Raw genomic sequence first — 22,748 nt, forward strand, 5'->3', positions numbered from 1 at the left:
AAATTTATTAAATTAAAAAAAAGTAAAAAAGGTGAAAAGTACAAAAAACTTCAAATAAAAGTCACACGCAAATACATAAATTGACTTCTTATTCTTACAAAATATATTTTATAAATTTTTTTTTATTTTTTTTTGTAGGACCTATTTAATATCAAGCTTTTAACAAAAAAGCTTGATATTACATATATTTTACAAATATAAAATTAAATTGACAATAAAATATATACTTATATATATATATATATATCATAGAATGGCTTGGGGTAAAGTATCATAAATTTACTTTTGACTTGTCCTCAATTTCTATAAAAATCGACTTGAATTAATTTGATATAAATTTTATATAAAAAATACCATATCGAATCGAAATGAATAAAAATTTTTCAGATAGTGATTATTTTATCATCTTTATCAATCAATTTATTTTATTACAAAATTAATTTAATAAAAAAACAAAAATTTAAATAAGTATGAAAGGAAATAAAAAATTGGGTGCAACATAGGCACTTTCATTAATATTTTTCTCTTATAAAAAGAGTTGAAAAATAAAGGAAAGAAAAAAGAAGGGAAAGAAACAAAAAGTGTCATGTTGACGTCTTAAACGAAGATGAAACAAAAGTAAAAACAAATAAAATTTATATAATGGATGGATAAAATAAATCTAAAATATTTATAAATATAGTATTTTATTAAATTAAAATATTAAATAATAACTTAATTAATATAATATATTTATATAACTATAAAATGAAATAAATAATTAAAAATAGGTATATATATACTCAAGATAAGATGAAAAACTCTAAGCTCGTCTTCGATCGGACTTTGATTTTAAAAAAGAAAAATCTTTAACTTGATCTTGAAAATTTTAAAAATTTACACATATTGAAACATGACAAATCGAAATCCGTAAGATATAAGTTATTTTATAATCCTTATATCTATTAACTTTTTTTTAATAAATTTATTTAATTAAAAAAAATTAAAAGAAAAAAACAAAGGAAATGAAGAGAAAACTACAAGAAAATGAAGCCAAATGAGAATGGCATGTGGATATATTAAATTAAGATATTAATTAATAATTTTATTAATATAATTTATTTTCTAAATGATGAGTTTTTAATTTTGCAAAATTTAATCATGGATCTTAAAGAAGCAAAAATTAAAAAATAAAAAAAAATTGAAAAAAGGAAACAAGTATCAAATTCAAATGTGATATCCACACATTGTAATATCCTTTTCTTAAAAATTATCAAATTAAAATGAAAAAAAAATTTTAATCAACAATATCAAATAGATCTTACATTAAAAAATATTAAAATGTAAAAAAATTATTAAATATTTTAAAAGGGAAAAAGAAAAAGTAAATAGAAAAAATTTACAAAAAGTAGAAAAAAAGAAACAAGTAAATGACTTAATACATGACATACCTTTTGTATTAAGTGGGTGAGATAAAAAAAATTTAAAATCTTAAAGAATATTTATTCGATACATACAAAAAGAAAATAATAAAGAAAAATAAAAATAAGCACACGATGTGCACTTGATATCAAGTGCGTCTCACACCAAAATTAAAATCTCTAAAAAAATATTAATAAAAATTAAAAAAAAAAAATGACTCGAATATTCTCAGTATCAAATGGGTTAGACAAAAGTTTAAAATCTTTAAAAATATTTTTTATATATATAAAAAAGGTTAATAATACAAAAAAGGAAAAAAACTAAATATGTAATTTGACTTCAATGAATCTTATAAAAAAATCTTTAAAAATTTAATTAAAAATTTTGAAATAAAACAAAAAAATGATAAAAAGCCAAAAAAAAAAAAGGAAAAAACTTGATGTGAAGTAGGCATTACCTTTAAAATTTTTTTTAAAAATATTAAATATTTAAAAAATCTAAAAATATTAAAAGATAAAGAAAAATAAAAACACAAAAAAAGGATAAGGGAGCATCACGTGGCACCCCATTGGGAAAGTCAAACTATTGGTCAAAATGAGCAAAAGTAATAGTACTAGATGGATACCCGCGAATTTTAGCTGGTCAAAATTTTTTTTTGTTTTTCCATTTTTATTAACCGATTTTTTTTTGACAAAATTTTATTTAATTAAAAAATAAAAAAGCGAAAGGTAAAAAAAATTGAAGGTGATATGTAAACACATCCATTTCTCTCATTTTCTTACAAAATTTATTTCTCATTTTCCCACAAAATTTATTTAATAAAAAATAAAAATAAAAATAAAAATAAAAAAAAAACTCATAAAGGATGCCATGTAAACGCTCTTTTTAATTTTAAAATATTAAAATTTTAAATTAATATATCAAATAATAATTTTATTAATATATTATGCATAAATATAAAATTAATTAATAATAAAAAATATATTTTTATATATATATATCAAAATACGTTGGATAAAACACTTTAAAAACACTTTCGATCTAATTTTATTTCTTTTAAAAATATTTGACTCATCCCAATTTGATCCCAATATAAAAAGAAAAAAACAAATTCACATGCCACGTCAACACTTTTATTAGTATCATTTTTTAACAAAATTATATAATTAAAAAATGATAAAAAAAGTAAAAATATTTTTCATCAATAATATCAAAAGAGATCTACATAAAAAATATAAATTATAAAAAAATTTGTTAACTATTAAAAGAAAAAAGTAAATAATAAAATAATAAAAAAGAAAAAGAAAAATATAGAAATTGGCAAGTCTCACAAAAATTACAAAATATAAAAATTAATTTGTCAAATATAAAAAATAAAAGAAAAGTGAATAAGAAATTAAAAGAATATGAAAAGAAAAAAAAAGGAAAAATGAAGGAGCTGATGAAAATTAAAGTTATCAAAATTAATATAATGGATTTTAAAAATGCAAGTAAACAAAAATAGAAGGAGAAAGGAAAGAAAAAGATAAAGATAAAGGTTGAGCGAGACAAAACTTACTTACAACTTTTTTTTTTAATTAAAAGGAAAATTATAAAATAAGATATTTGTCATGAATATTTAGTAATTAATGTCATGACATTAAATAATTAATGAAATCGAATTTTTTAATAATTAGCGAAATAGAATTATTTATATGAAAATTTTGTAAAAAAGAAGTTTATACTATCACTAATTATTAAAAAAATTATATTTCACTAATATTTTCCAAATTATTTAAAAAATTTATTACTATTTACTAAAAAAATTTATTTGACTAATTACAAAAGAAAATAAATTTTGCATAAAATATTTATTAGTTTACACTTTTGCAATTTTTAATAGAAATAAAAAATATGTACAAAGAGTTTTTTGGTACATATTATAATTTTATATTAAATTAAATATTGACGCACAAAGTAGTTATTTTTTCATTAATTAAAAATCACATTTTTATTAATTTTTTGTCATACTATTAATTAATAAATAATTTTATTTTAATATCTTATTTTGTAATTTTTATTGGTCAAAAAATAAAAAACAAAAAAAAAATAAAGTTGAGGACGTGGAGATTGTAACACGTGGACACCTTAAAAAGGTAAAGTTTTGATCTGATCAAAATTATTAGTATGAATGGTTAGATTATTGGAACAGTCAAAAAGTGGTATAGAGTAGCATTTACTCCTCTACATATTGGTTTTTACTTTTTGAAAATTGGACACAGATACAAAAATTAAGCAAAAAAGTAAAAAAAAAAAAAAACAACAACCTCCTTTTTTATGCCCCCAAAACACCTTAAGGCGTTGAAAGATGGAGGCAAAGTTTTGAGTTGTGTTGCGCTAGGTAAGGATTAAACTCTTTCGTTTCAACCACGCATATGAATAAAAAAGAGAAACCTTTATATATATTAATGGGATTTGGGTTCTTTCCCTCCTTAAACACTGCCTGCAACTTCCTCTGTTTGAAAATTTTCATAGCTGAATTTGCCTTCAATCATTGCTTCAAGAAATTGACTACTATCTGTTTTGAAGTTTAAAAACTCATTCCATGCAACTTTCTGACATTCCTGAAATAGATTCAATGTTCAAACACAACTAAGTAGAATGGCTCCAGTAACTTCATAGGTGAAATTTTAAGTTTATCCTTCTAAAGAGATGATAAAAAATCAAACTTCCACCGGCATGGCATAATCATAAACCCTCTCCGTAGCTTTTCTTGCCTGACCAAACGTGGTGAAAATTAAACCAATGTTTCAAAAATTATAAGAAATGGCTAAATTGTTCAGACAAGAACGGTACTATCTTACCTCTTGCTCCCAGTTAGTTCGAATGGTAATAGTACTTAAACAAGTTACTTGAACAGCAAGTGCACATATGATTCCCAGCCACAGCCCCTAATGACCAGACAATGTATATTGTAGTTAAAAACAAGAGATTATATTAAAACAAGAATTACTTCACTAAAACTACCCAAATAAATGTAGCAAAACATTTGAAAGCAGAAAAGACAAAAAGAAATGGTGATTTTTACCTTTCCACCAACATCGAGTACGAAAGCTAACACAATAGCACATGGAATCCCAACTAAATAATAAGATCCAAGATTGACATATGCTCCAATCTTCTGCCATCCACATCCTCTTGCGGTGCCTGAGATATCAGATAAATTCTAACTGATAAGCTGAAGATTTGGAGAGTCAACATCAGTTAAAGAACAAATGGAAATATATAGAGAGAATGCTGTAAGTTAGCTATTCTATATTCATGTTCTGACTTAACAGGAAATCATATCCTGGAGAACACTAGTGTCCTCACTAGTCAGGAGTCAGAGTTACATGTTTCATGAATCTGTCATTCCAAGCATAAAAAGCAATTGCTTGATGACTGAAATGAAGGATGGAATTGAAGATAAGGAATGGAAGTTTTGAAACAGATTATTCTTTCTGATCAGTAGTACGAACATGAATGAGCATATCAAAGGGATATACTTTTTTTGGTACTTGAGGCTTCCGGGATTTGAACCATGCTTACTCAAACTAAGAATCACGTGCCAAAAACTAAAAAATTCCAAGTGATTGTGAGAAACGGGGAAAACCTGAGAGAACACATTGAAGGTTATCTAAAAAGTTTGAAGCTGCTACAAATGGCATCATGGATGCTACATATTTAACAACTTCTACTTCACTGCTATAAGCATAGCCCCAAATGTTGCGAATCAGTATCAAGATTGATCCCACCAAAAGGGCCTCAAAAATGGCCATGACTACAACAACATATACAGCTAAACGTGCGGCTTCTGGATTCCCAGCTCCTAATTCATTTGAGACCCGAGTGCTGTGCAAAACATTGATCAAATTAAGAAAAGATTAGTGAATACATGAAAGATAAATTTAGTTCCTGAACGTTGTTGGTTCCCATGAAAATTTAGTGTTAAAAGAACAAGGAAAATTTGTTATTAGCATTCCTCACCTTATTGCACCACTGAGTCCAAAGGGTATCATCCAAACCGTAGAAGCAGTGGTAAGGCTGGAAATTTAAGTATTTGTTAAGGTTAGATTTTACATTGAAAATAAACACACTAATCATCTAAAATGTTCAAGTTGTTCGCCAAAATAGCTATTTGAAGATCAAAACTAACCAAATAGAGAGCACTGAAGTTTGTAACGTTGGATTAGGAAGAAGACCTGATAGCAGAACCATCATTTCAAAAGACCACATCTCCAAGCTGTTCAGAGTCATGGCAAAGTACAAGCAAATTGATTCCATGTCTACTTTCTAGGTGATTAAAAGTGAACTTCTTTGTGATTGCATTCATAGCAAGGTAGTCTTTAAAGAGGAAAAAGACAGCAAGTTGAGCAATTACCAGACCATAATAGCCGAAGGAATGGCAAGTCGGAGAAAAGTGAAAATATTGTGAAAGGCCACCTTTGAAAATCCTGCCCAAGTCTTTGCACATGAAGGAGAGAACTTAACATAAAACACCAACAATAACACATTTATCCAATTAGAGATTGAATTAGCCAAGGCAGCTCCTTTAAATCCAAGGCCAGATTTGAAAACCATGACCCAACAGACAAGAATGTGCAGTAAAGTTGTAATTCCAGAGCTTATCATCATTGGAAATACAATGTTTTGAGTTTGCAAGAATTTGACTAGACATTGAAGAAGACCATATGCAAATAGGCTCGGAACCATGAAACAAGCATACTCTCCTGCTTCCTTCGATATGTCATGATCTTGACCTAGAAGAACTAGAATACGTCTTGTGTTCAACCATATAATAGCAAGGGGTATGCTCACAAGCATAAGGATAAACATGGCTCTTTGCATGTGTATGCCCATCACAGAATACTGCTTCGCCCCATACGACTGTCCACAAAGGGTATCCAGGGCAGTTGCCATTCCCATCTATACAAAAGAAGAACAGTATAAGAATGAACAGTCAATTTATTGAGAACGCATTCCAAATTGTAAAATGTCTACCATGCAACTAAAAGGTGAGACTGTTCAATGAGTTGGTAGTCAAGAATAGAGGTGGATCCAGGATTTTTTCGAAAGTGTCCACTTATATAATATATATTAAAAACTATTTATGGATTTATCAATTTTATCTATGGAAAAGATATAGGAGAAAATCTTGGAAGTGTTTGAGAAAAATTTTCATTAAAATTTTTTTGTTTTTCGATCTTTGAAATGTCTATAGCTGCTTATATGTGGATCGCCTCTGGTTTGGACCTTAACCAAAATAACTAAATCCATTGCTAGCTAGAATTTGTTTAATTAGCTTGAAATGTAATCTGCCTATGTTATATTTAGATTTCAGTTGGGATAAGAGTTTGATGTTTTGATATTGTGCTGCCTCGCCCATTTGATCTTAGCCATTGAAAATTGTCTAACCACTACATCAACAATATCTTTCTGTTTTATCCCCTAATTGCTCAGAATAAGCCTGTCATCAAATAGTCTTTTGGCTATCATTGTTTGTGCAGCTTCTTGCAATTCAAGCAATTAATTTTATGTTGCTTAAGATCAACATTCCACATAAAGATTTATAATTTATTAACAAATATTAAATTATTGTCATAACGTCTAGATCTGGGGATCTATCGCTAGACATTGACTTAAAGGAGTCGCCACCAATCTTTTTTTATCTAGGTACGATTGGTCACCTAAAGAATCTGTCCTTTCAGGGAACACTTAAGTTTAAGGGTCCCTAAAAGAATAGGTTCAGATCTGTTAACCAGAACAGAGTTCGGGAGTTCGGTTACGTGTGAGGAAGGTTATAGCACCCTCACAACGCCCATTAAAAGATGATTCCAACATAATTTTGTGTTATCCAATAAGCGTTAAAATTTTACCAAGTAATTAATTATTAGAAATTATTCTCAATTGACTCTAATACTTTTAGCAGAAAATTGAAAAAATTCCCTCACCTCAAGAGTATGCAAGAAAAACTATTGTTTCACTTGCAGAGACTCCGTCGTCGGATTATTTAAAGAAAAATCAAAATCAAAATCAAAATAAAAAGGAAAGAAAGAATGATTGTTCTTGTGTAAGAAAAATTGATACTTTCAATTTTTTCTCAAAAATATTTTTTGAAAATTTATTTTTAAGGAAAATTGATACTTTCAACTTTTCCTCAAAAATATTTTTTTTTTGAAAATTTACTTTTAAGAAAAATTGATACTTTCAACTTTTCCCTAAAAATATTTTTTGGAAATTTCGATTTTCAAAGAAAATTGATACTTTCAACTTTTTCTCAAAAATCTTTTTTTTTTTATTTTTAAGAAAAATTGATACTTTCAACTTTTCCCTAAAAATATTTTTTTTGAAATTTTTTATTTTTATTTAAAGAAAATAAAATAAAAAAATAAAAAAATAAAGAAAAGTAAAAAAATAAAAAATAAAATAAAGATAAAAAGAATATTAAATAAACTTAATCTAATAAATAAATAAATAAATAAATTAAAAAAAAAACCTGAAGCGGCTCGGCTATCGGCTTGGCTCAAGGCAGGGAAACGGCTCGGGGGGAGCGGCTTGGCAGCTTGGCTCGGCTCGGCTCGGTGGGAGGCTGGCACGCGTGGGTCAAAAAACGGGTCGACGCTCGGGTCAGGTCGGGTTTCAGTAAAACGCGCGGAATTGTTGTATTCCCCTGAGGGCTAAAATAAGATGGTTGTGAAGCTAACTGGTATGGGTAGAATGAGGCATTATTCACAGCAAGATAGTATGAAGAGTAACCTTGGGATGGATAGGATTGATAACCCCTGAATTGTTGTCTATCAAAACTCACAGCTTGAGCTTGAACTTTTTTCTTTTTTGATGCCTTCTTGGTTTCTCTTCCTTTCAACTTATCATTTTTTATGACACTTTCAATAATTTCTCCAGAAATCACCATATCAGTAAAATTTTTTGTTGTATTCCCTATCATTTTTTTATAATAAAGAGGTTTCAAAGTTCTGACAAACAGCACTGTGGTCTCTTTTTCTGTCAGTGGAGGTTGTACCTGTGAAGCTATATCTCTCCATCTCTAGGCGTATTCTTTAAAAGACTCATTTACTTTTTTTTCTAAATTCTGTAAAGACAAACGATCAGGAACCAAATCGATAACGTGTCGATATTGACTGATAAAATCATGAGCCATATCGCTCCAAAAGCGAATGTGGGTCCTATTCAACTGAACATATCACCTGACCGCAGAGTCAGTAAGGTTATCTTGAAAAACATGCATCAAGAGTTTTTCATCATGAGTATGAGCTGCCATCTTCCTACAATACATGGTGATGTGAGTTTTAGGCATTTTATACCGTCATATTTTTCAAATTTTGATACTTTAAACTTATGGAGGATAACCACATCAGGAACTAGGTAGAGCGCAGCAGCATCAACTGACCCATAAAAGCTAAATCCTTCCACAACCCGTAACCTCTGCTCTAACATGCTAATTTTAGAGCTTTCCTCAGCTTTCACCCATATTTTTTTTTTCTCCTTCTCTTTTACATCATCTAGATCAAGAATTGGTTCTGCTGTCTTTTCAGTGAAGATAAAATTTATATAGCTATTATACTGCCCTGAGTTGAAAGCTGATGGCATTCCAGGACATGTTGGATATGCAAAATATTGTGGTGGGACCTCTTGAACAGACTGAACTTGAGATGGGCCAAAATCTGAAAGGTACAAAAAGTCAACCACTTCTTGCTGGCTTGTACTTCCTTCAACTCATTTTTCTTTATTCATGTTATTAAAGACCTCCAGAATCTTGCTTAGTTCACTTTCAATCTTCTCCTGAGCTTTTTTTAACTTTTCAAATCTATGAGAACTTTCTTCTTCCATTTGCCTTGCTCTGTTGGATATGCAAAATGTTGTGGTGGGACCTCTTGAACAGACTGAACTTGAGATGGGCCAAAATCTGAAGGGTACAAAAAGTCAACCACTTCTTGCTGGCTTGTACTTCTTTTAACTCATTTTCCTTTATTCATGTTATTAAAGACCACCAGAATCTTGCTTAGTTCACTTTCAATCTTCTCCTGAGCTTTTTCTAACTTTTCAAATCTATGAGAACTTTCTTCTTCCATTTGCCTTGCTCTGGATCCTGTGTTATATGGATGAACAAGATTTTCGCTAGATGAAGCTATCCTCGACCCTTGAGTACCATACTTATAATTAGAAATGTTATGCTGTGCTTATGTATGATGCTTTGATACACAAATGAAATGTATATTTTTCTAAAAAAAATCTAGTATGAAATGAATGCAAATGATTGTGTTAAAACATGATCATGAAAATAATGCAAATGCATACAATCAGACAAACATAGTTAGTTCCATGGATGAAATGAAAGTGATGTTGGTGCATAATGTTACATATGATAAAAATAATACACAAAGTTAAACAATCAAAATGATTAAACAAACACCCTTTTTGTGTCTTAATTTCAGGGTATATCTATCATTGGGTAGAAAAGACTTTATCTTAAGTGTAAGCACTCTTAAAGTTCACTACATGTGATTTTAGGGTCAAAGTCTAAAGGCCCTCAAATTGTTTCTTACATTCTTGTCCATCACAGACTAGTAAGGCACCATAATCCTCACCCATTATAGGCTACAAGCGAAAAAGATTTAATTTGTGAGAGTATTTCGCTAGCCACTACGGAGGCATTAAACCTCACGAAAGCAATAGGTACTTTACTCCCTCCTAGAGGGACGAAGCTCGGGTGTAGAGCTCATGTTATGCATATGCACATGAATGATATAATTAACAAAGTAAATAAATATGAATAAATAATAACACATATATACAACAAGATTCAATTTTATTAGACTTTTTGGATAACACAAATTATTTGCTGGCTTGACTCTTAAAGTCCCCAGTGGAGTCGTCAAGCTGTCATAACGTCTAGATCTGAGGATCTATCGCTAGACATTGATTTAAGAGAGTCGCCACCAATCTTTTTTTATCTAGGTGCGATTGGTCACCTAAAGAATCTGTCATTTCAGGAAACACCTAAGTTTAAAGGTCTCTAAAAGAATAAGTTCATGTCTGTTAACCAGAACAGGATTCGGGAGTTCGATTACGTGTGAAGAAGGTTATAGCACCCTCACAACGCCCATTAAAAGATGATTTCAGCATAATTGTGTTATCCAATAAACCTTAAAATTTTACCAAGTAATTAATTATTAAAAATTATTCTCAATTGACTCTAATACTTTTAGCAAAAAATTGAAAAAATTCTCACCTCAAAAGTATGCAAGAAAAATTACTGTTTCACTTGCAGAGGCTCCGTCGTCGGATTATTTAAAGAAAAATCAAAATCAAAATAAAAAGGAAGAAAAAAATGATTGTTCTTGTGTAGGAAAAATTGATACTTTCAATTTTTCTTCAAAAATATTTTTTGAAAATTTATTTTTAAAGAAAATTGATATTTTCAACTTTTTCTCAAAAATATTTTTTTTTTTGAAAATTTACTTTTAAGGAAAATTGATACTTTCAACTTTTTCCTAAAAATATTTTTTTTGAAAATTTTGATTTTTATTTAAAGAAAATAAAAAAATAAAAAATAAAATAAAGATAAAAAGAATATTAAATAAACCTAATCTAATAAATAAATAAATAAATAAATAAATTTAAAAAAAAAACCTGAAACGACTCGACTATCGGCTTGACTCGACTCAAGGTAAGGAAACGGCTCGAAGGAGTGACTTGGCAGCTTGGCTCGACTCGAAAAGGGGCTGACACGCGCGGGTCAGGAAGCGGGTCGACGTTCGGGTCGGGTCGAATTTCGGTAAAATGCGCGGATCCTCTGATTAACTTAAAGCCAAAACGACGTCATTTTGGGAAAGTATAAAAGACAGTTCCCTTTATTTTTCGACAGAACGCTCCTCCTCTCTCTCTTCTTTTTTTCTCTCTTCTCTCTAAAAATTGAAGAACACCAGTGAAATTTTTGTCGGATTTTGAAAAATGTCACCGAAATTTAAAAATTTCACCGAAGGATCACCGAAAGTTGGCCGAAAGATCACCGATTTCTGCGGTTCTTCGTCGAAAACTGGGTAGGTCACCGAAAACTTCAAGGTTGGCCGAAATTTTCGTCGAAAAATTCAACCCTCGTCGAAAAATTCACCGAAATCTGAAAATTTTTCCAAAATTTTCAGAAAAATTTTTCGCCAAAAATTTTTAAAAAATTATTTTCGATCCCTACAGCTATCCTAACACTTCTCAACCTTCTTTAGCCTTCGAAAACTCTTCTATACACCTCTTTTCTCTCAAATTCAGTAGCTTTTCTCGATGTTTTCTCTGTGTTCTTCATCTGTTCCAGGAGGTGCCTTTTATAAGGGTTGATCAGGAGTTCCTGATCAATCCCAATTCCTCCTTGGACGGGGATTCAATCTTTGAATCCAATTGAACTCTTCTGATTGAATTTCCCTCCACAGTGAGATTCTTCAACTTTTAATCCCAGCCATCCAAAAAAGAAAACAAAAAAAAAAAATAATAATGATAATAAAAAAAATCAGATACGGATCAAGAAAAGAGAAAAAAAAAGATTATTAACAGATAATTAGGGATACAATAAGATAAACCAAAAAAAAATTACAAGAAAAAGAGAAAAAAATTTATTATAATATAATAATAAATATATAACTATATAAATATATTACATATAGATATTAACAGAGAAAAAAAAAATAAAGATATACATATATTAATATATAATAATAATAATGAATAATAAAATACGTAAAATACAAAAGAGGAAAAAAGAAAAAAAAGAAAAAAAATAACACAAGATAAGAATTGGATTGGGCTTACCCATTTGGGCCAGGCCCAATTGGGTGCTACAATTATTATTTAGAAGAATAGGAGATTTGAACTCTTTCAAAGAAGAAGATTATGTATCAATTTTTAAATTAAATGTATCACTTATTGAATCAAATATTCGGATATAAAATGTTTTCTTATTCTTTATGTTGGGTAGGTTCGATTAATCATTTTCGCACTTAAACCTCTCCCTAAGTTCATTTTTTATGTTGTAACATGGACATAGCAATTAAATATAAAGCAAATAAATTTACAAAAAAAAAAAAAAAAAAAACACATAAAAGATAATAGGTAAAAAATAACAACCCACAAAACATATGAATTTACTTAGTTTAGCACAAAGATTATATATTATATACATTTGTGGGCGAAAGAAGACAATTTTTTTATTATAATTAAAATAAGATGAAGATTTAACATGTTTTGAAATTAAACTTAAATAAAAAGTAGTTATTTAATTAAAAAATATTTATTAAAACTGAATCAAATCAAACTTAAATTTAAAAATTAATCTTGTAGATTGGATCCAACCAAGCCTATGAGTGACATGGTCTAATTTCTCATGATGTATTAAGATAGTTTCCACAAACTTTACTTACTTTAAATAATGGAAAGCCTATATCTATAATATTAATTCTCCATATGCATGGAAATATATTGTGGCCATTGTTGCTTTTATTTATTTATTTTTTCTTTTGCTTTTTTGTATTTTTAGATATTTAATAATTTTTTTAAAAAAATATTTTTGAAAAATTTTATTTTATGTGTAAAACTCACTTATATCAAATGTTATTTTATTTTTTGCTTTTTTTTTTTTACCTTCTTCCTTTTTCTTCTTTAAAACATTTAATAAATATTTTTTAAATCTTATTTTTTTGTGTTGATGTGATTTAATATCAAGAGTATATCACATGTTTATTTTTTCCTATTCTTTTTTTTTTTTAATATTTAAAAATAATTTTTTAATTTTTAATTTTTTTGTAAAACCCATTTGATATTAAAAAAATGTCACATGTTAAACTATTTGATTTTTTTTTCATTTTTCCTATTTAATTTTCATTTTTCTATTTAAAATATTTAATAAATATTTTTAAAAAATTTAAAATTTCTTGAATATGGAGCACATTTGATATTATTATTTAAAATATATATTTTAATTATTTTTTCTTTTTTATTTGATAATTTTTTATGAAAATGATATTAACAAAGTTGCAGATGTCACAGCCTGATTTTTTTTTAGCTCTTGTTTTTTTAAATCTATGATATAAATGTTTCAAGAAAAACTCATCATTGTTAATGTGTTATAGTAACTTAAACTTTTGTCTTTTTTTTTTTTAATTTTTGCTTTTCATCTTTTTCTTCCTTTTTAGTTTTTTTTTTAAACTAAATCTTTTTCAAAAAAACAAAAACAAAAGAATGTGTATATGTGGCATTTTTCTGTTTTTCCTTAAACTTTTTTTTGTTTTTTATTTTTTAATTAAATAATTTTTGCATAAAAAAAATTGATAAATAAATTGTTGAAGAAAAATGTCAAGGAAGATATGTATTACTAAACAACCTGTATCCAATAGATTTTGATTCATTTAGATCTAAGAGATGTATTCCTTTTAATTTGCGATTAGATGAGTTTTTTTAAAAAAATCGGGGTAATGTCAAATGTAGGATGTTTCATTCTACCCATGTATATATAAATATATGCTTCATTATTCATTTAATTTTATATTTATATATTTGTATTATATTGATAAAATTACTATCTATATCAAAATTTAATAAATCTATGTGCTACCGTCATTTGATTTTTTTTTGTCATTTCTTATTTTTTTAAAACAAAATTTGATTTTTTAAAATTAGATAAATTTTGTAAGAAAAAAAATAAATATAGGAATGACAAAATAATTCATATCACATAGTTTCTATTTAGTTCGACCTAAAATGTATAAATTTTTAAAAAATTTGAGATTGGATTGAAGTTTTTCTTTTTTGAAATTGGGTCAAGCTAAAAGTAGGTTTAAGGCCATCCATCTTGCCCCCGGTATATATAATTATATTTTTAATTATTTATTTTATTTTATATTTATATATTTATATATTAATAAAATTCTTTATTTAATATTTTAATTTAATAAAAATATTTTATTTATATATAATTAAGATGTAATCCTTTCCTCTATTGTATAAATTTTATTAATTGTGACTTTTGTTCAAAATTCATTTAAGGTATTAACATAGCTTTTATTTTTTTAACTTTTTTTGTCTTTTTTAATTCTTTAAAATTTAAATAAATTTGTTAAAAAATCTAATGAAGGTGTCCACATAGCACCCATATTCAATTTTTTTTTTGTATTATTTTAATTACATAAATTTTGTAACAAAAGGAATCGATGAACAAGGATATCAAACCAACTTGTATTCAATAAGTTTTGATCTAACTCACTCAGATTGGGATTTTTTTTCTTTTTCTTTTTTTTTTTAGATAAATGTTATAAGAATATAATATCAATAAAAATGTCCATGTAGCAGAACCCATATTTGTTTATTTTCTTATGTTTTTTCTTTTTTATTTTATTTTATTTTATTAATTAGATTAATTTTACATCAAAATGCGTTGATCAATAAAGATAGCAAAACAATCGTATTCGACAATTTTCTATTCATTTCAATTTAATATGAGTGTTTTTGTAAAAAAATGTATTGAGTCAAGTTGGATTGCTTTTTTATAAAAAAATTGGGATGAGACAAAAGCGAATTTAGAATGTTTTGTCCCAACCCACTCTGTAGTATATATAAAAATATATATTTCATTATTTATTTAATTTTATATTTATATATGTATATTACATGAATAAAATTATTATTTTATATCATAATTTAACATATTAACATTTTAAATTAAATTTTAATATTGAAATGGCAACTCATTGGTCCTTTTTTTATTTTTATTTTTTTTTAATTTTAATTTTTATTGTTTAGATTTTTAATTAATTAAGTTATTATTTAATGGTTAAATTAAATAATAACATATTTTAAACTTACTTGGGGTGTCCATATAATACCTCAATAAAATCTTTTTTCCTTTTTTTTTTTTAGTTTTTTCAATTTTTCCTTTTCTTTGTGTTCTTAATGCTTATTTAAAAAAAAAAACAATTTTGTTTAAAAAAGAGACAAATGGAAATTTTCACATAATATCTTTATTTGATTTTTTTTTATGTCTTTTTTGTATTTTTTAATTAGATAAATTTTGTAACAAAAAAATTGATTGATAAAAATGCCATAACAATTCGTATCTATCGGGGATCCATCCTAATCCAATAGGAGCGATTCTTTAAAAATTGAAATCGAGTTGGAATTGGTCAAATTTTTTATCAGATATGAGATTGGAGAGGAAACTTGTTTAGAATGTTTTGTGCCAACTCATTTCAAGGTATATATAAAAATATATATTTTATTATTAATTTAATTTTATATTTATAGATATATATGTATTATATTAAAATTTTTTTTTAGTATTTTAATTTAAAAAATTAATATTTTAAATTCAATGGGATGTTTATGTGTCACTTTGCATGAGTTTTTTTCTTTCTTTTTTTTCATTTTCATTTTTATGATTTCTTTTACTTTATATATTTATTTTTTATTCAATATATTTTGTAATAATAAAAAATAAATTTTAGTATCCATGTATCATCCTTATTTATTTTATATATTTTTAATTAAATAACTTTTTATAAAAAAATTAATAAATAAAAATAAAAATAATTTAACTCGCAATAACGAGCGGATTTTCACCTAATGTAAAAAAAAAATTAAGAAAATATCCTCTCCATTGCTTAAAACGTAATGAAAGTTTTCATTGCTTTATCTAAGAGTTAATAATGTATTTTCATATAAATTCATGATTGAAATTAAATGATTATAAAATAAATATAAAAATAAATAAAACTCAATTAAAAAATAAAAATAATTTAAGTAAATATTAATTATAAATTTAAGTCAAAACGCATTATTAATTTTTAAATAAAATAACAAAAATTTTTACTAATTTTTAAATAATATAGAGAACCCTTTCTCAAAAAAATTACATCAAGGTGGAAGCATAAAGCTTGATTTATTGCCGCACCCTTGATAAGCTTAATTTCTTGCCATACTCTTGATGTGATACTTTTTTGTTTTTTACATACAATAACGTAAAAAAAAAAAAAGTTTGTGATTCGTTTTTATCCCTATATTTATGATCTAGGTTCAATGAATGCGTGAACAAAAAAACCAAGAGCTCCTAATAAAAAAGTCAAGAACATGAACCTCGAATCTAGATTACGGCCAAAACCGGACAAACTGCATAATTTAAATTTATTATTAAATATTAATATTTTTAATTAAAATTCAATATATTATTAAATACTTAATAATAAATTATTTTTCTGACACAAAATTATTAAAATATTTTCATGGGTCCATCCGGCCATAGGCGAGCCGACACTTGAAGATATACATACACAGATTTTGACTACGTACACAAATCCCTCATCTACCTCAAACAAATTAGTAGACTAAACGAATTGAAGGCATCTTTTTATGTTTATATTTTGTCTATTTAATTAATGTTATTTGTTATGTTTATTAAATTTAATAAATAAAAAATTAATAAATTTTGTTATAATATTTATGATCTATTATTTAATTAATAAATTTTAAAATATTTTTATGCCTGTTTCTATAATTTAATAAATTAATATAAATGAATAAAAATAAAATATATTCATAATTCATGGAATGCTTTATTTGAATGTAAACAAATTAAAATTAAACAAAATTTATTATGTTTATCTAATTAAATAATTTTTAAATATTATTTATGATCAATCATTTATTAAATTTAATAAATAAAAAAAATAAAATTCACGAAACGTTGGTCCAACATTTTACACCTTGCAAATCAAGAAGAAAACTAAACAATAACATAGAATTATGTAGCAAGAAAAATTGAAGTAGCAGAAGAAGAAAAAGTTAATTATAAACCAAAGTACTAACCAGCAAGCTGAAACCAGTAACACTTGCAAAGGAAGTAGCCATTGAAGCACCAGACAAAGCTAGCTCACCGAGATGACCAACGAACATCACTGATATCATCTGTATGCAATACTGCAACAGACTCACCGCTACTAGAGGTCCTGCTAGCCATAGCTGTTTCTTCACTTCATCAACAAGTTTCTTTCTTCTATCTCTGTTGCTCACTGTAAAATCATCATTTTCTCCTGATATTTGAATCAAAGGAGAAGTTAGAGAGCACTTCTCTTCTCCCTCCATATCTGTTGCTGTGAGAGAGAAGATGATGGGATTGGGATGTTCCATTGAGCTACCAAGACTTCATAATTTATGGTTCAAACCTTTTTTTTTAGACTTTGACATGTCCCTAAGACCCTAATGCCCAGCACTGATACTCGAGGGTGTTAAAGTAATTTCAGGATTGGTACAGTGACAGTCAAACCATTTATGTTCACCAGAGAAATAATTTACATGAGGACAAAAACAATGTGTAAATTATGACTTTGACTTAAGGACGAGGGAGACTTACAAAGAGAAGCTGTCTATCAACGATAATTATCATATGATATATACGCATGGTCATAAATAATCAATACAAAATATTAATATATAAAATTAGTAAAAAATTACAATTATTTTTTTGACTTCATACTCAATATTGAAGTAAAATCACAATTACATGCAATTTTTTATATGTAACGTATGGATAATTACCAAAAAATATATGTCCAATGGATAATTAAGCCCTATGTCTAGAGAATTTAGAAATTATATTTTTCAAATATAAGGTTATGTTGAAAATGTACTATCAATCACAATCTTTTATGTCCAATTACCTTTGCTTTTATAGTTACTAATGTACAAATATTGTAAGATAACTGTACATTTATTATGTCTTATTTGTACATATGTAATTATGAATTTCTACTCACTAAATATTGGGACTATAAAAATAATTTTGATTTTTTTATTAATTTTACATATTAGTATTTTCTTTCGTTAATTATTTATGAATGATATAGAATAATAAATATTCTTAGTGAATTGCAGCTTTTTATAATTCCCCTGCGATATTTTAATAAATAATAATAATTAATTGAGAATGTATATATTTTGTCAAGTTTTTTATTTTATGAAATAATAATATATCTATAAATTTATTATTGTAATATATTTATGATTATTTGAATGAGAAATAATAATTAATTGTTAGAACTCTTCCAAAATCTTTTAATTATTTTAAATCATAATATATTTATTCATTACATTATTTTGAATATATATGAAAAAAAAATATTGAACAAATGTAACATAAAAGATAAATAACTCAAAAACCATTATACCTCACTAAGGTTGCATTTGGATTCAAATGTACCCTAATGGGACTACGTTTGTTTTGAAAAATCGTGCTCAACACACTGAACATTCATTTGAATGTATAATCTGAGATGCGAAAATTAATTTTTTTTCACTGGAGTTTTTAGGTTAAGCCAACAAATGCACAATTAATTAATTTTTTTTTTACCTTTTTATCATTTTAATTTGACTTATTCTCTTTCTTTTTTATTTTAATTTTAAAAAAATGTATAAAATAATTCTAATTTAATATAACATAAATACTATTTATTATATTATTGTTATTTTTTTATTTTTTATTATTTATTTTACTAACAAAATTATTATTCATCATAAAAATATTTTTTAAAATTTGTTATTATTTATTAATTAAGTTAAATAATTTAAATTTTTATTACATATAAATTTTAAACTAATGTCCTTAATGGTCATTTTTTATCTTATTAAAATTTATCTCACCGCCACCACATATTTGCATCCAAACATATATTTCTATCATTGATTTTAATCTTACTATTGTAGTAACTAATCTTACTTTCACCATTATTTTTAATTTCACCAGAACTAATCTCATTGTCCATCCAAATGAACCCTAAGTTTTAATGTAAACCCAAATTTACTAGACTACAAAAGTTTATAGGCCTTATTTAGGCGGATCAAGTTGGATTTTTAGATATGATCGCAAGTATGATTCACTTCGCTTTTTTTTTTTTTCTCTTCTCAAAACACATATATGTTGTTAGTATAAAAACTCTTATATTTTTCTCTTCCTTTTCTCTCTCTAACTCTACATTTCTCTATTTAAAAACCTAAATCCAAAACTTGATGACCAACCATCATTTGGTGGTTAAATTGTCTCAAATTTTATCTAGATGCTTTCCTCAACCTTTTTTTCAATTGTCTTTGCATTACAAAGAATCGAAATTTAAAACCTAAATTTATCATCGTCATCGATAACAATTGAACTTCCATTGGACCTTCTTTACCACTAAAAGAAAATAGAATTCTAAAAGGAGAAAAGTGCTGGAGAAGGGAAGCTTTGGGAGAGGGTGTTGGGGAAAGTGGGTAAGTAGCAAGTACCAGGAAATCAGTCTAGAGAAAGAAATGGGGAATTTGGTGTTTTAATTGAAAATTATTATTTTTTATTTTTTTATTCATATTAATTTTATTTAATTTTTTAAATTGATATAAATAATTTAAATGGAATTTGTGTCTAAAATCCATATTTTTTTAAGATTTTTTTTTAGTTTTGAATATAGAAAAAGACATTTTTTATAAAAATTATATCAATGATTTTTTTTTTTTTACAAAATCTATCAATAATATCATTTTTGGCAACAAAATTTTGATGTAAATTTCATTGAAAACAAGGCACCAACTTTTACAAATGAAAATGCCAATCAAATTTGAAATTCATTGGTAAAATGAGGCTTTTAGCGATGGTAAGGTTTCTTTTAGTGCACTATTTCCTAGGCTTTGACCATTGCCATTTCGTTAACTTCTTTTAAAAATAAGAATGGATAAACAATAAACTTAACTAAAAAAAGAGCAGCAAAACTAAAGCAATATTTCAAAAATCTCATAAGAATAAATAAATTTTTGCATAGAAAAAAAAAAAAAAACAAAAACAAAAGGAAAAGAGAGAAAATCATTGTAATTCATTTTAGAATACAATAAATGTTGGACAAATTTCTTTTAAATCAAGGTAAAACAAAAACAGACCAAACAAATCTTGTAATTTTTTTGGTATATAAGAGTCTGTAACCTGAGAACAGATAAAGTGATTACAGGTGTTAGAATTCAAACTCTAAACTTATTAAATGTCATTTTTTAAGAGTGATTACATGAATCAACTGATATAAGCTTCATTTTCATTTTATAATTTTGAATAAGAAAACAAAAAGATTAAAAAAAAAGAAAAAAATTTGAGAAACTTCAAAACTAAAAGAATATTGAAAAAGAATAAAAAAAAGAAGACGAGCGATGAAAGCATGAATCTCAAATTACATGTGGTGTGTTAAAATGGTAGATAACTATGTATCTGGTATTGAATTCCTTATTTGATTTCATTGATGTAGTACTATCTTTATACAAGATACAAAGGTGAATGAATTTTAAATTAGAATCAATCATTAAATCATCTTACAACATTATCTTTGACTTGGTCTCTAATGTGACTACTATGTGATGATCATCTATTTTTTATTTGTGCCTTACATGAGTCGATAACCTTGTTTTCCATTTTTTTTATTATTTTTTTGAGACATGAACTTCATTCATAAATTGGAAGTTGCCTCAATCATTACAATGCTATGGATAAAATTTGGATAATCCTCTACCTAATATAAACCCTTCCGATCTTGTAATCCAAATCTAACAAGCTTATAAGCTGCCTCATTTTCATTTCTTTTTGTATACACTGCTCTACAGGCAGCAAATTGTGTTGCAAGTGTATGAGCTTTATCAATAAGAATATCAACTGCTAAGTAATACTGCACTACCATATTAAAATGGTTCACCACTGTCAAGTTATCTTTTTCTAGGATCACTTCATTAAATTTCATGTCTTTTGTCATTTCTAGCACTCTTAGTGCAGCAAGTGTTTCTATAATTAAAGAGATTGTTATCCATGGCCATTTAAACATATGTGTACCTATAACCAACCTGTTTGAATCCCAGATGATCACTCTTACTCTTGTTATTGTAGACACTTAATTTTGTTCGAGAATTTTTTGGAAATTGAAACTAGTCTTTGACCATAAATTAAGCCTTGATTGAAAAACTTTAGACATAATAGGTTAAAAGCTCAAAAGAAATTTTAATTTGATTTTTATCTTGATTTGGTTTGATTTTTTGTTTAATTTTACTTTTTTTTAGTCAAAGTCAAAGTAAAAAAAAGGGTAAAAAAGCAAAAAAAAATAAAAATTGAAAGTTTGATAACCAAAAGAATAAACGTGAAGATCTTGGATTCAATGATTTGATTTTCTTGCAAAACAAAATCACAGAATTAATTTACAATTAATCAAATAAAATTAACAAAATCACAGATCAGATAATACGTGATTATTCAAGGTGATTATTCAATGCATTTTTTACTAGAAATGCCTTAAATAACCTCATTCAATTTTTTGTAAGAGATTATTTAAGATATTTTTGATCAAAAATACTTTGAACAACCCCATTTAATTTTTTGTAAAGGATTATTTAAGGTGTTTTCTGACTAAAAATGCATTGAATAATCCTAAAAAAAAATTAGAGGAGATCATTGAAGGCGTTTTTGGCTTAATCCTTTTAATTTTTAATTGAAGGGGATTATTCAATGTGTTTTTAGTTAGAAACGCCTTGAATAATCTCAAAAAAAAAATTGAAAAGGATTATTGAAAACGTTTTTAGCCCAAAAAGTCTTGAATAATTACATTTTCCCTCTGCTAAATTTTTTTTAAATTTTAAACTTCCAAGACCTTCTTTTTGCTTTTTTTTTCTCTACTCATTTTTTTTTATTTTTGCTTATTTTGAGTCACTTTCTTGTCATTTTCTGCCTATGTTTCAATCATTTTGTGCTCAATTTTTATCTTTTTTCCTTTCATTTTTACAAATTTCAAGCTAGCTTTCTTGCATTTTGGGTTAAATCCTTAAACTTTATGTTTGATTTATTGGGTCAAATCCTTAAACTTCCTATTTGATTTGTTACGTTTCTGTCGTCGTTCAAGCTCCATTGGTAAGCTTCATTTCAATATTGGCAATTTTCAGTGTTTTGCCATTCTTTTTTTCTGTTTTACCAATTTGTTTTGTTATTGCAATTCTGAGTTTGGTTTTTTTTGGTTGGTGAGAAAAATTTAAGATAGAATAGAAAATGAAAGAAGTAGGTTTTTTTTTTAAAAAAAAAAAACTTGAAATTGAACGTTGAATTTAATTATAAACACGAATGAAATTTTAGGTTTAGTTTTTTTTTAACAAAATATTTTTGAAATTACTAAAAAATTATTACTTGTTAACATAAATTTATTGATTCATTCATGATATCCTTAGCAAACCATTTTGAAATAGTCTATTATGTTTTTTTTTTAATTTTATCTTAGAATTTGTTTTGTTTGTTTTTT

At 26.2% G+C, this 22,748-nt stretch overlaps 1 protein-coding gene across 1 annotated transcript; it reads right to left on the bottom strand.

The window, feature by feature from the left end:
- Positions 1-3,971: 3,971 nt before the first annotated feature.
- Positions 3,972-17,648, bottom strand: LOC111291277 (protein DETOXIFICATION 16-like). Its single transcript, XM_022882921.2, has 8 exons — positions 17,278-17,648; positions 5,801-6,345; positions 5,576-5,662; positions 5,407-5,463; positions 5,033-5,271; positions 4,469-4,587; positions 4,245-4,331; positions 3,972-4,157 (listed from the first exon to the last, which is right to left on the bottom strand). Exons 1-8 carry the CDS (start codon positions 17,596-17,598, stop codon positions 4,104-4,106), a joined length of 1,509 nt encoding a protein of 502 aa, XP_022738656.2. The 5' UTR covers positions 17,599-17,648; the 3' UTR covers positions 3,972-4,103.
- Between the last annotated feature and the right edge of the window lie 5,100 nt (positions 17,649-22,748).

Source organism: Durio zibethinus, chromosome 11 (genome assembly GCF_047325235.1).
Source record: "Durio zibethinus cultivar Kanyao isolate XHJ-2024 chromosome 11, ASM4732523v1, whole genome shotgun sequence".
Taxonomy (NCBI): Eukaryota; Viridiplantae; Streptophyta; class Magnoliopsida; order Malvales; family Malvaceae; genus Durio; species Durio zibethinus.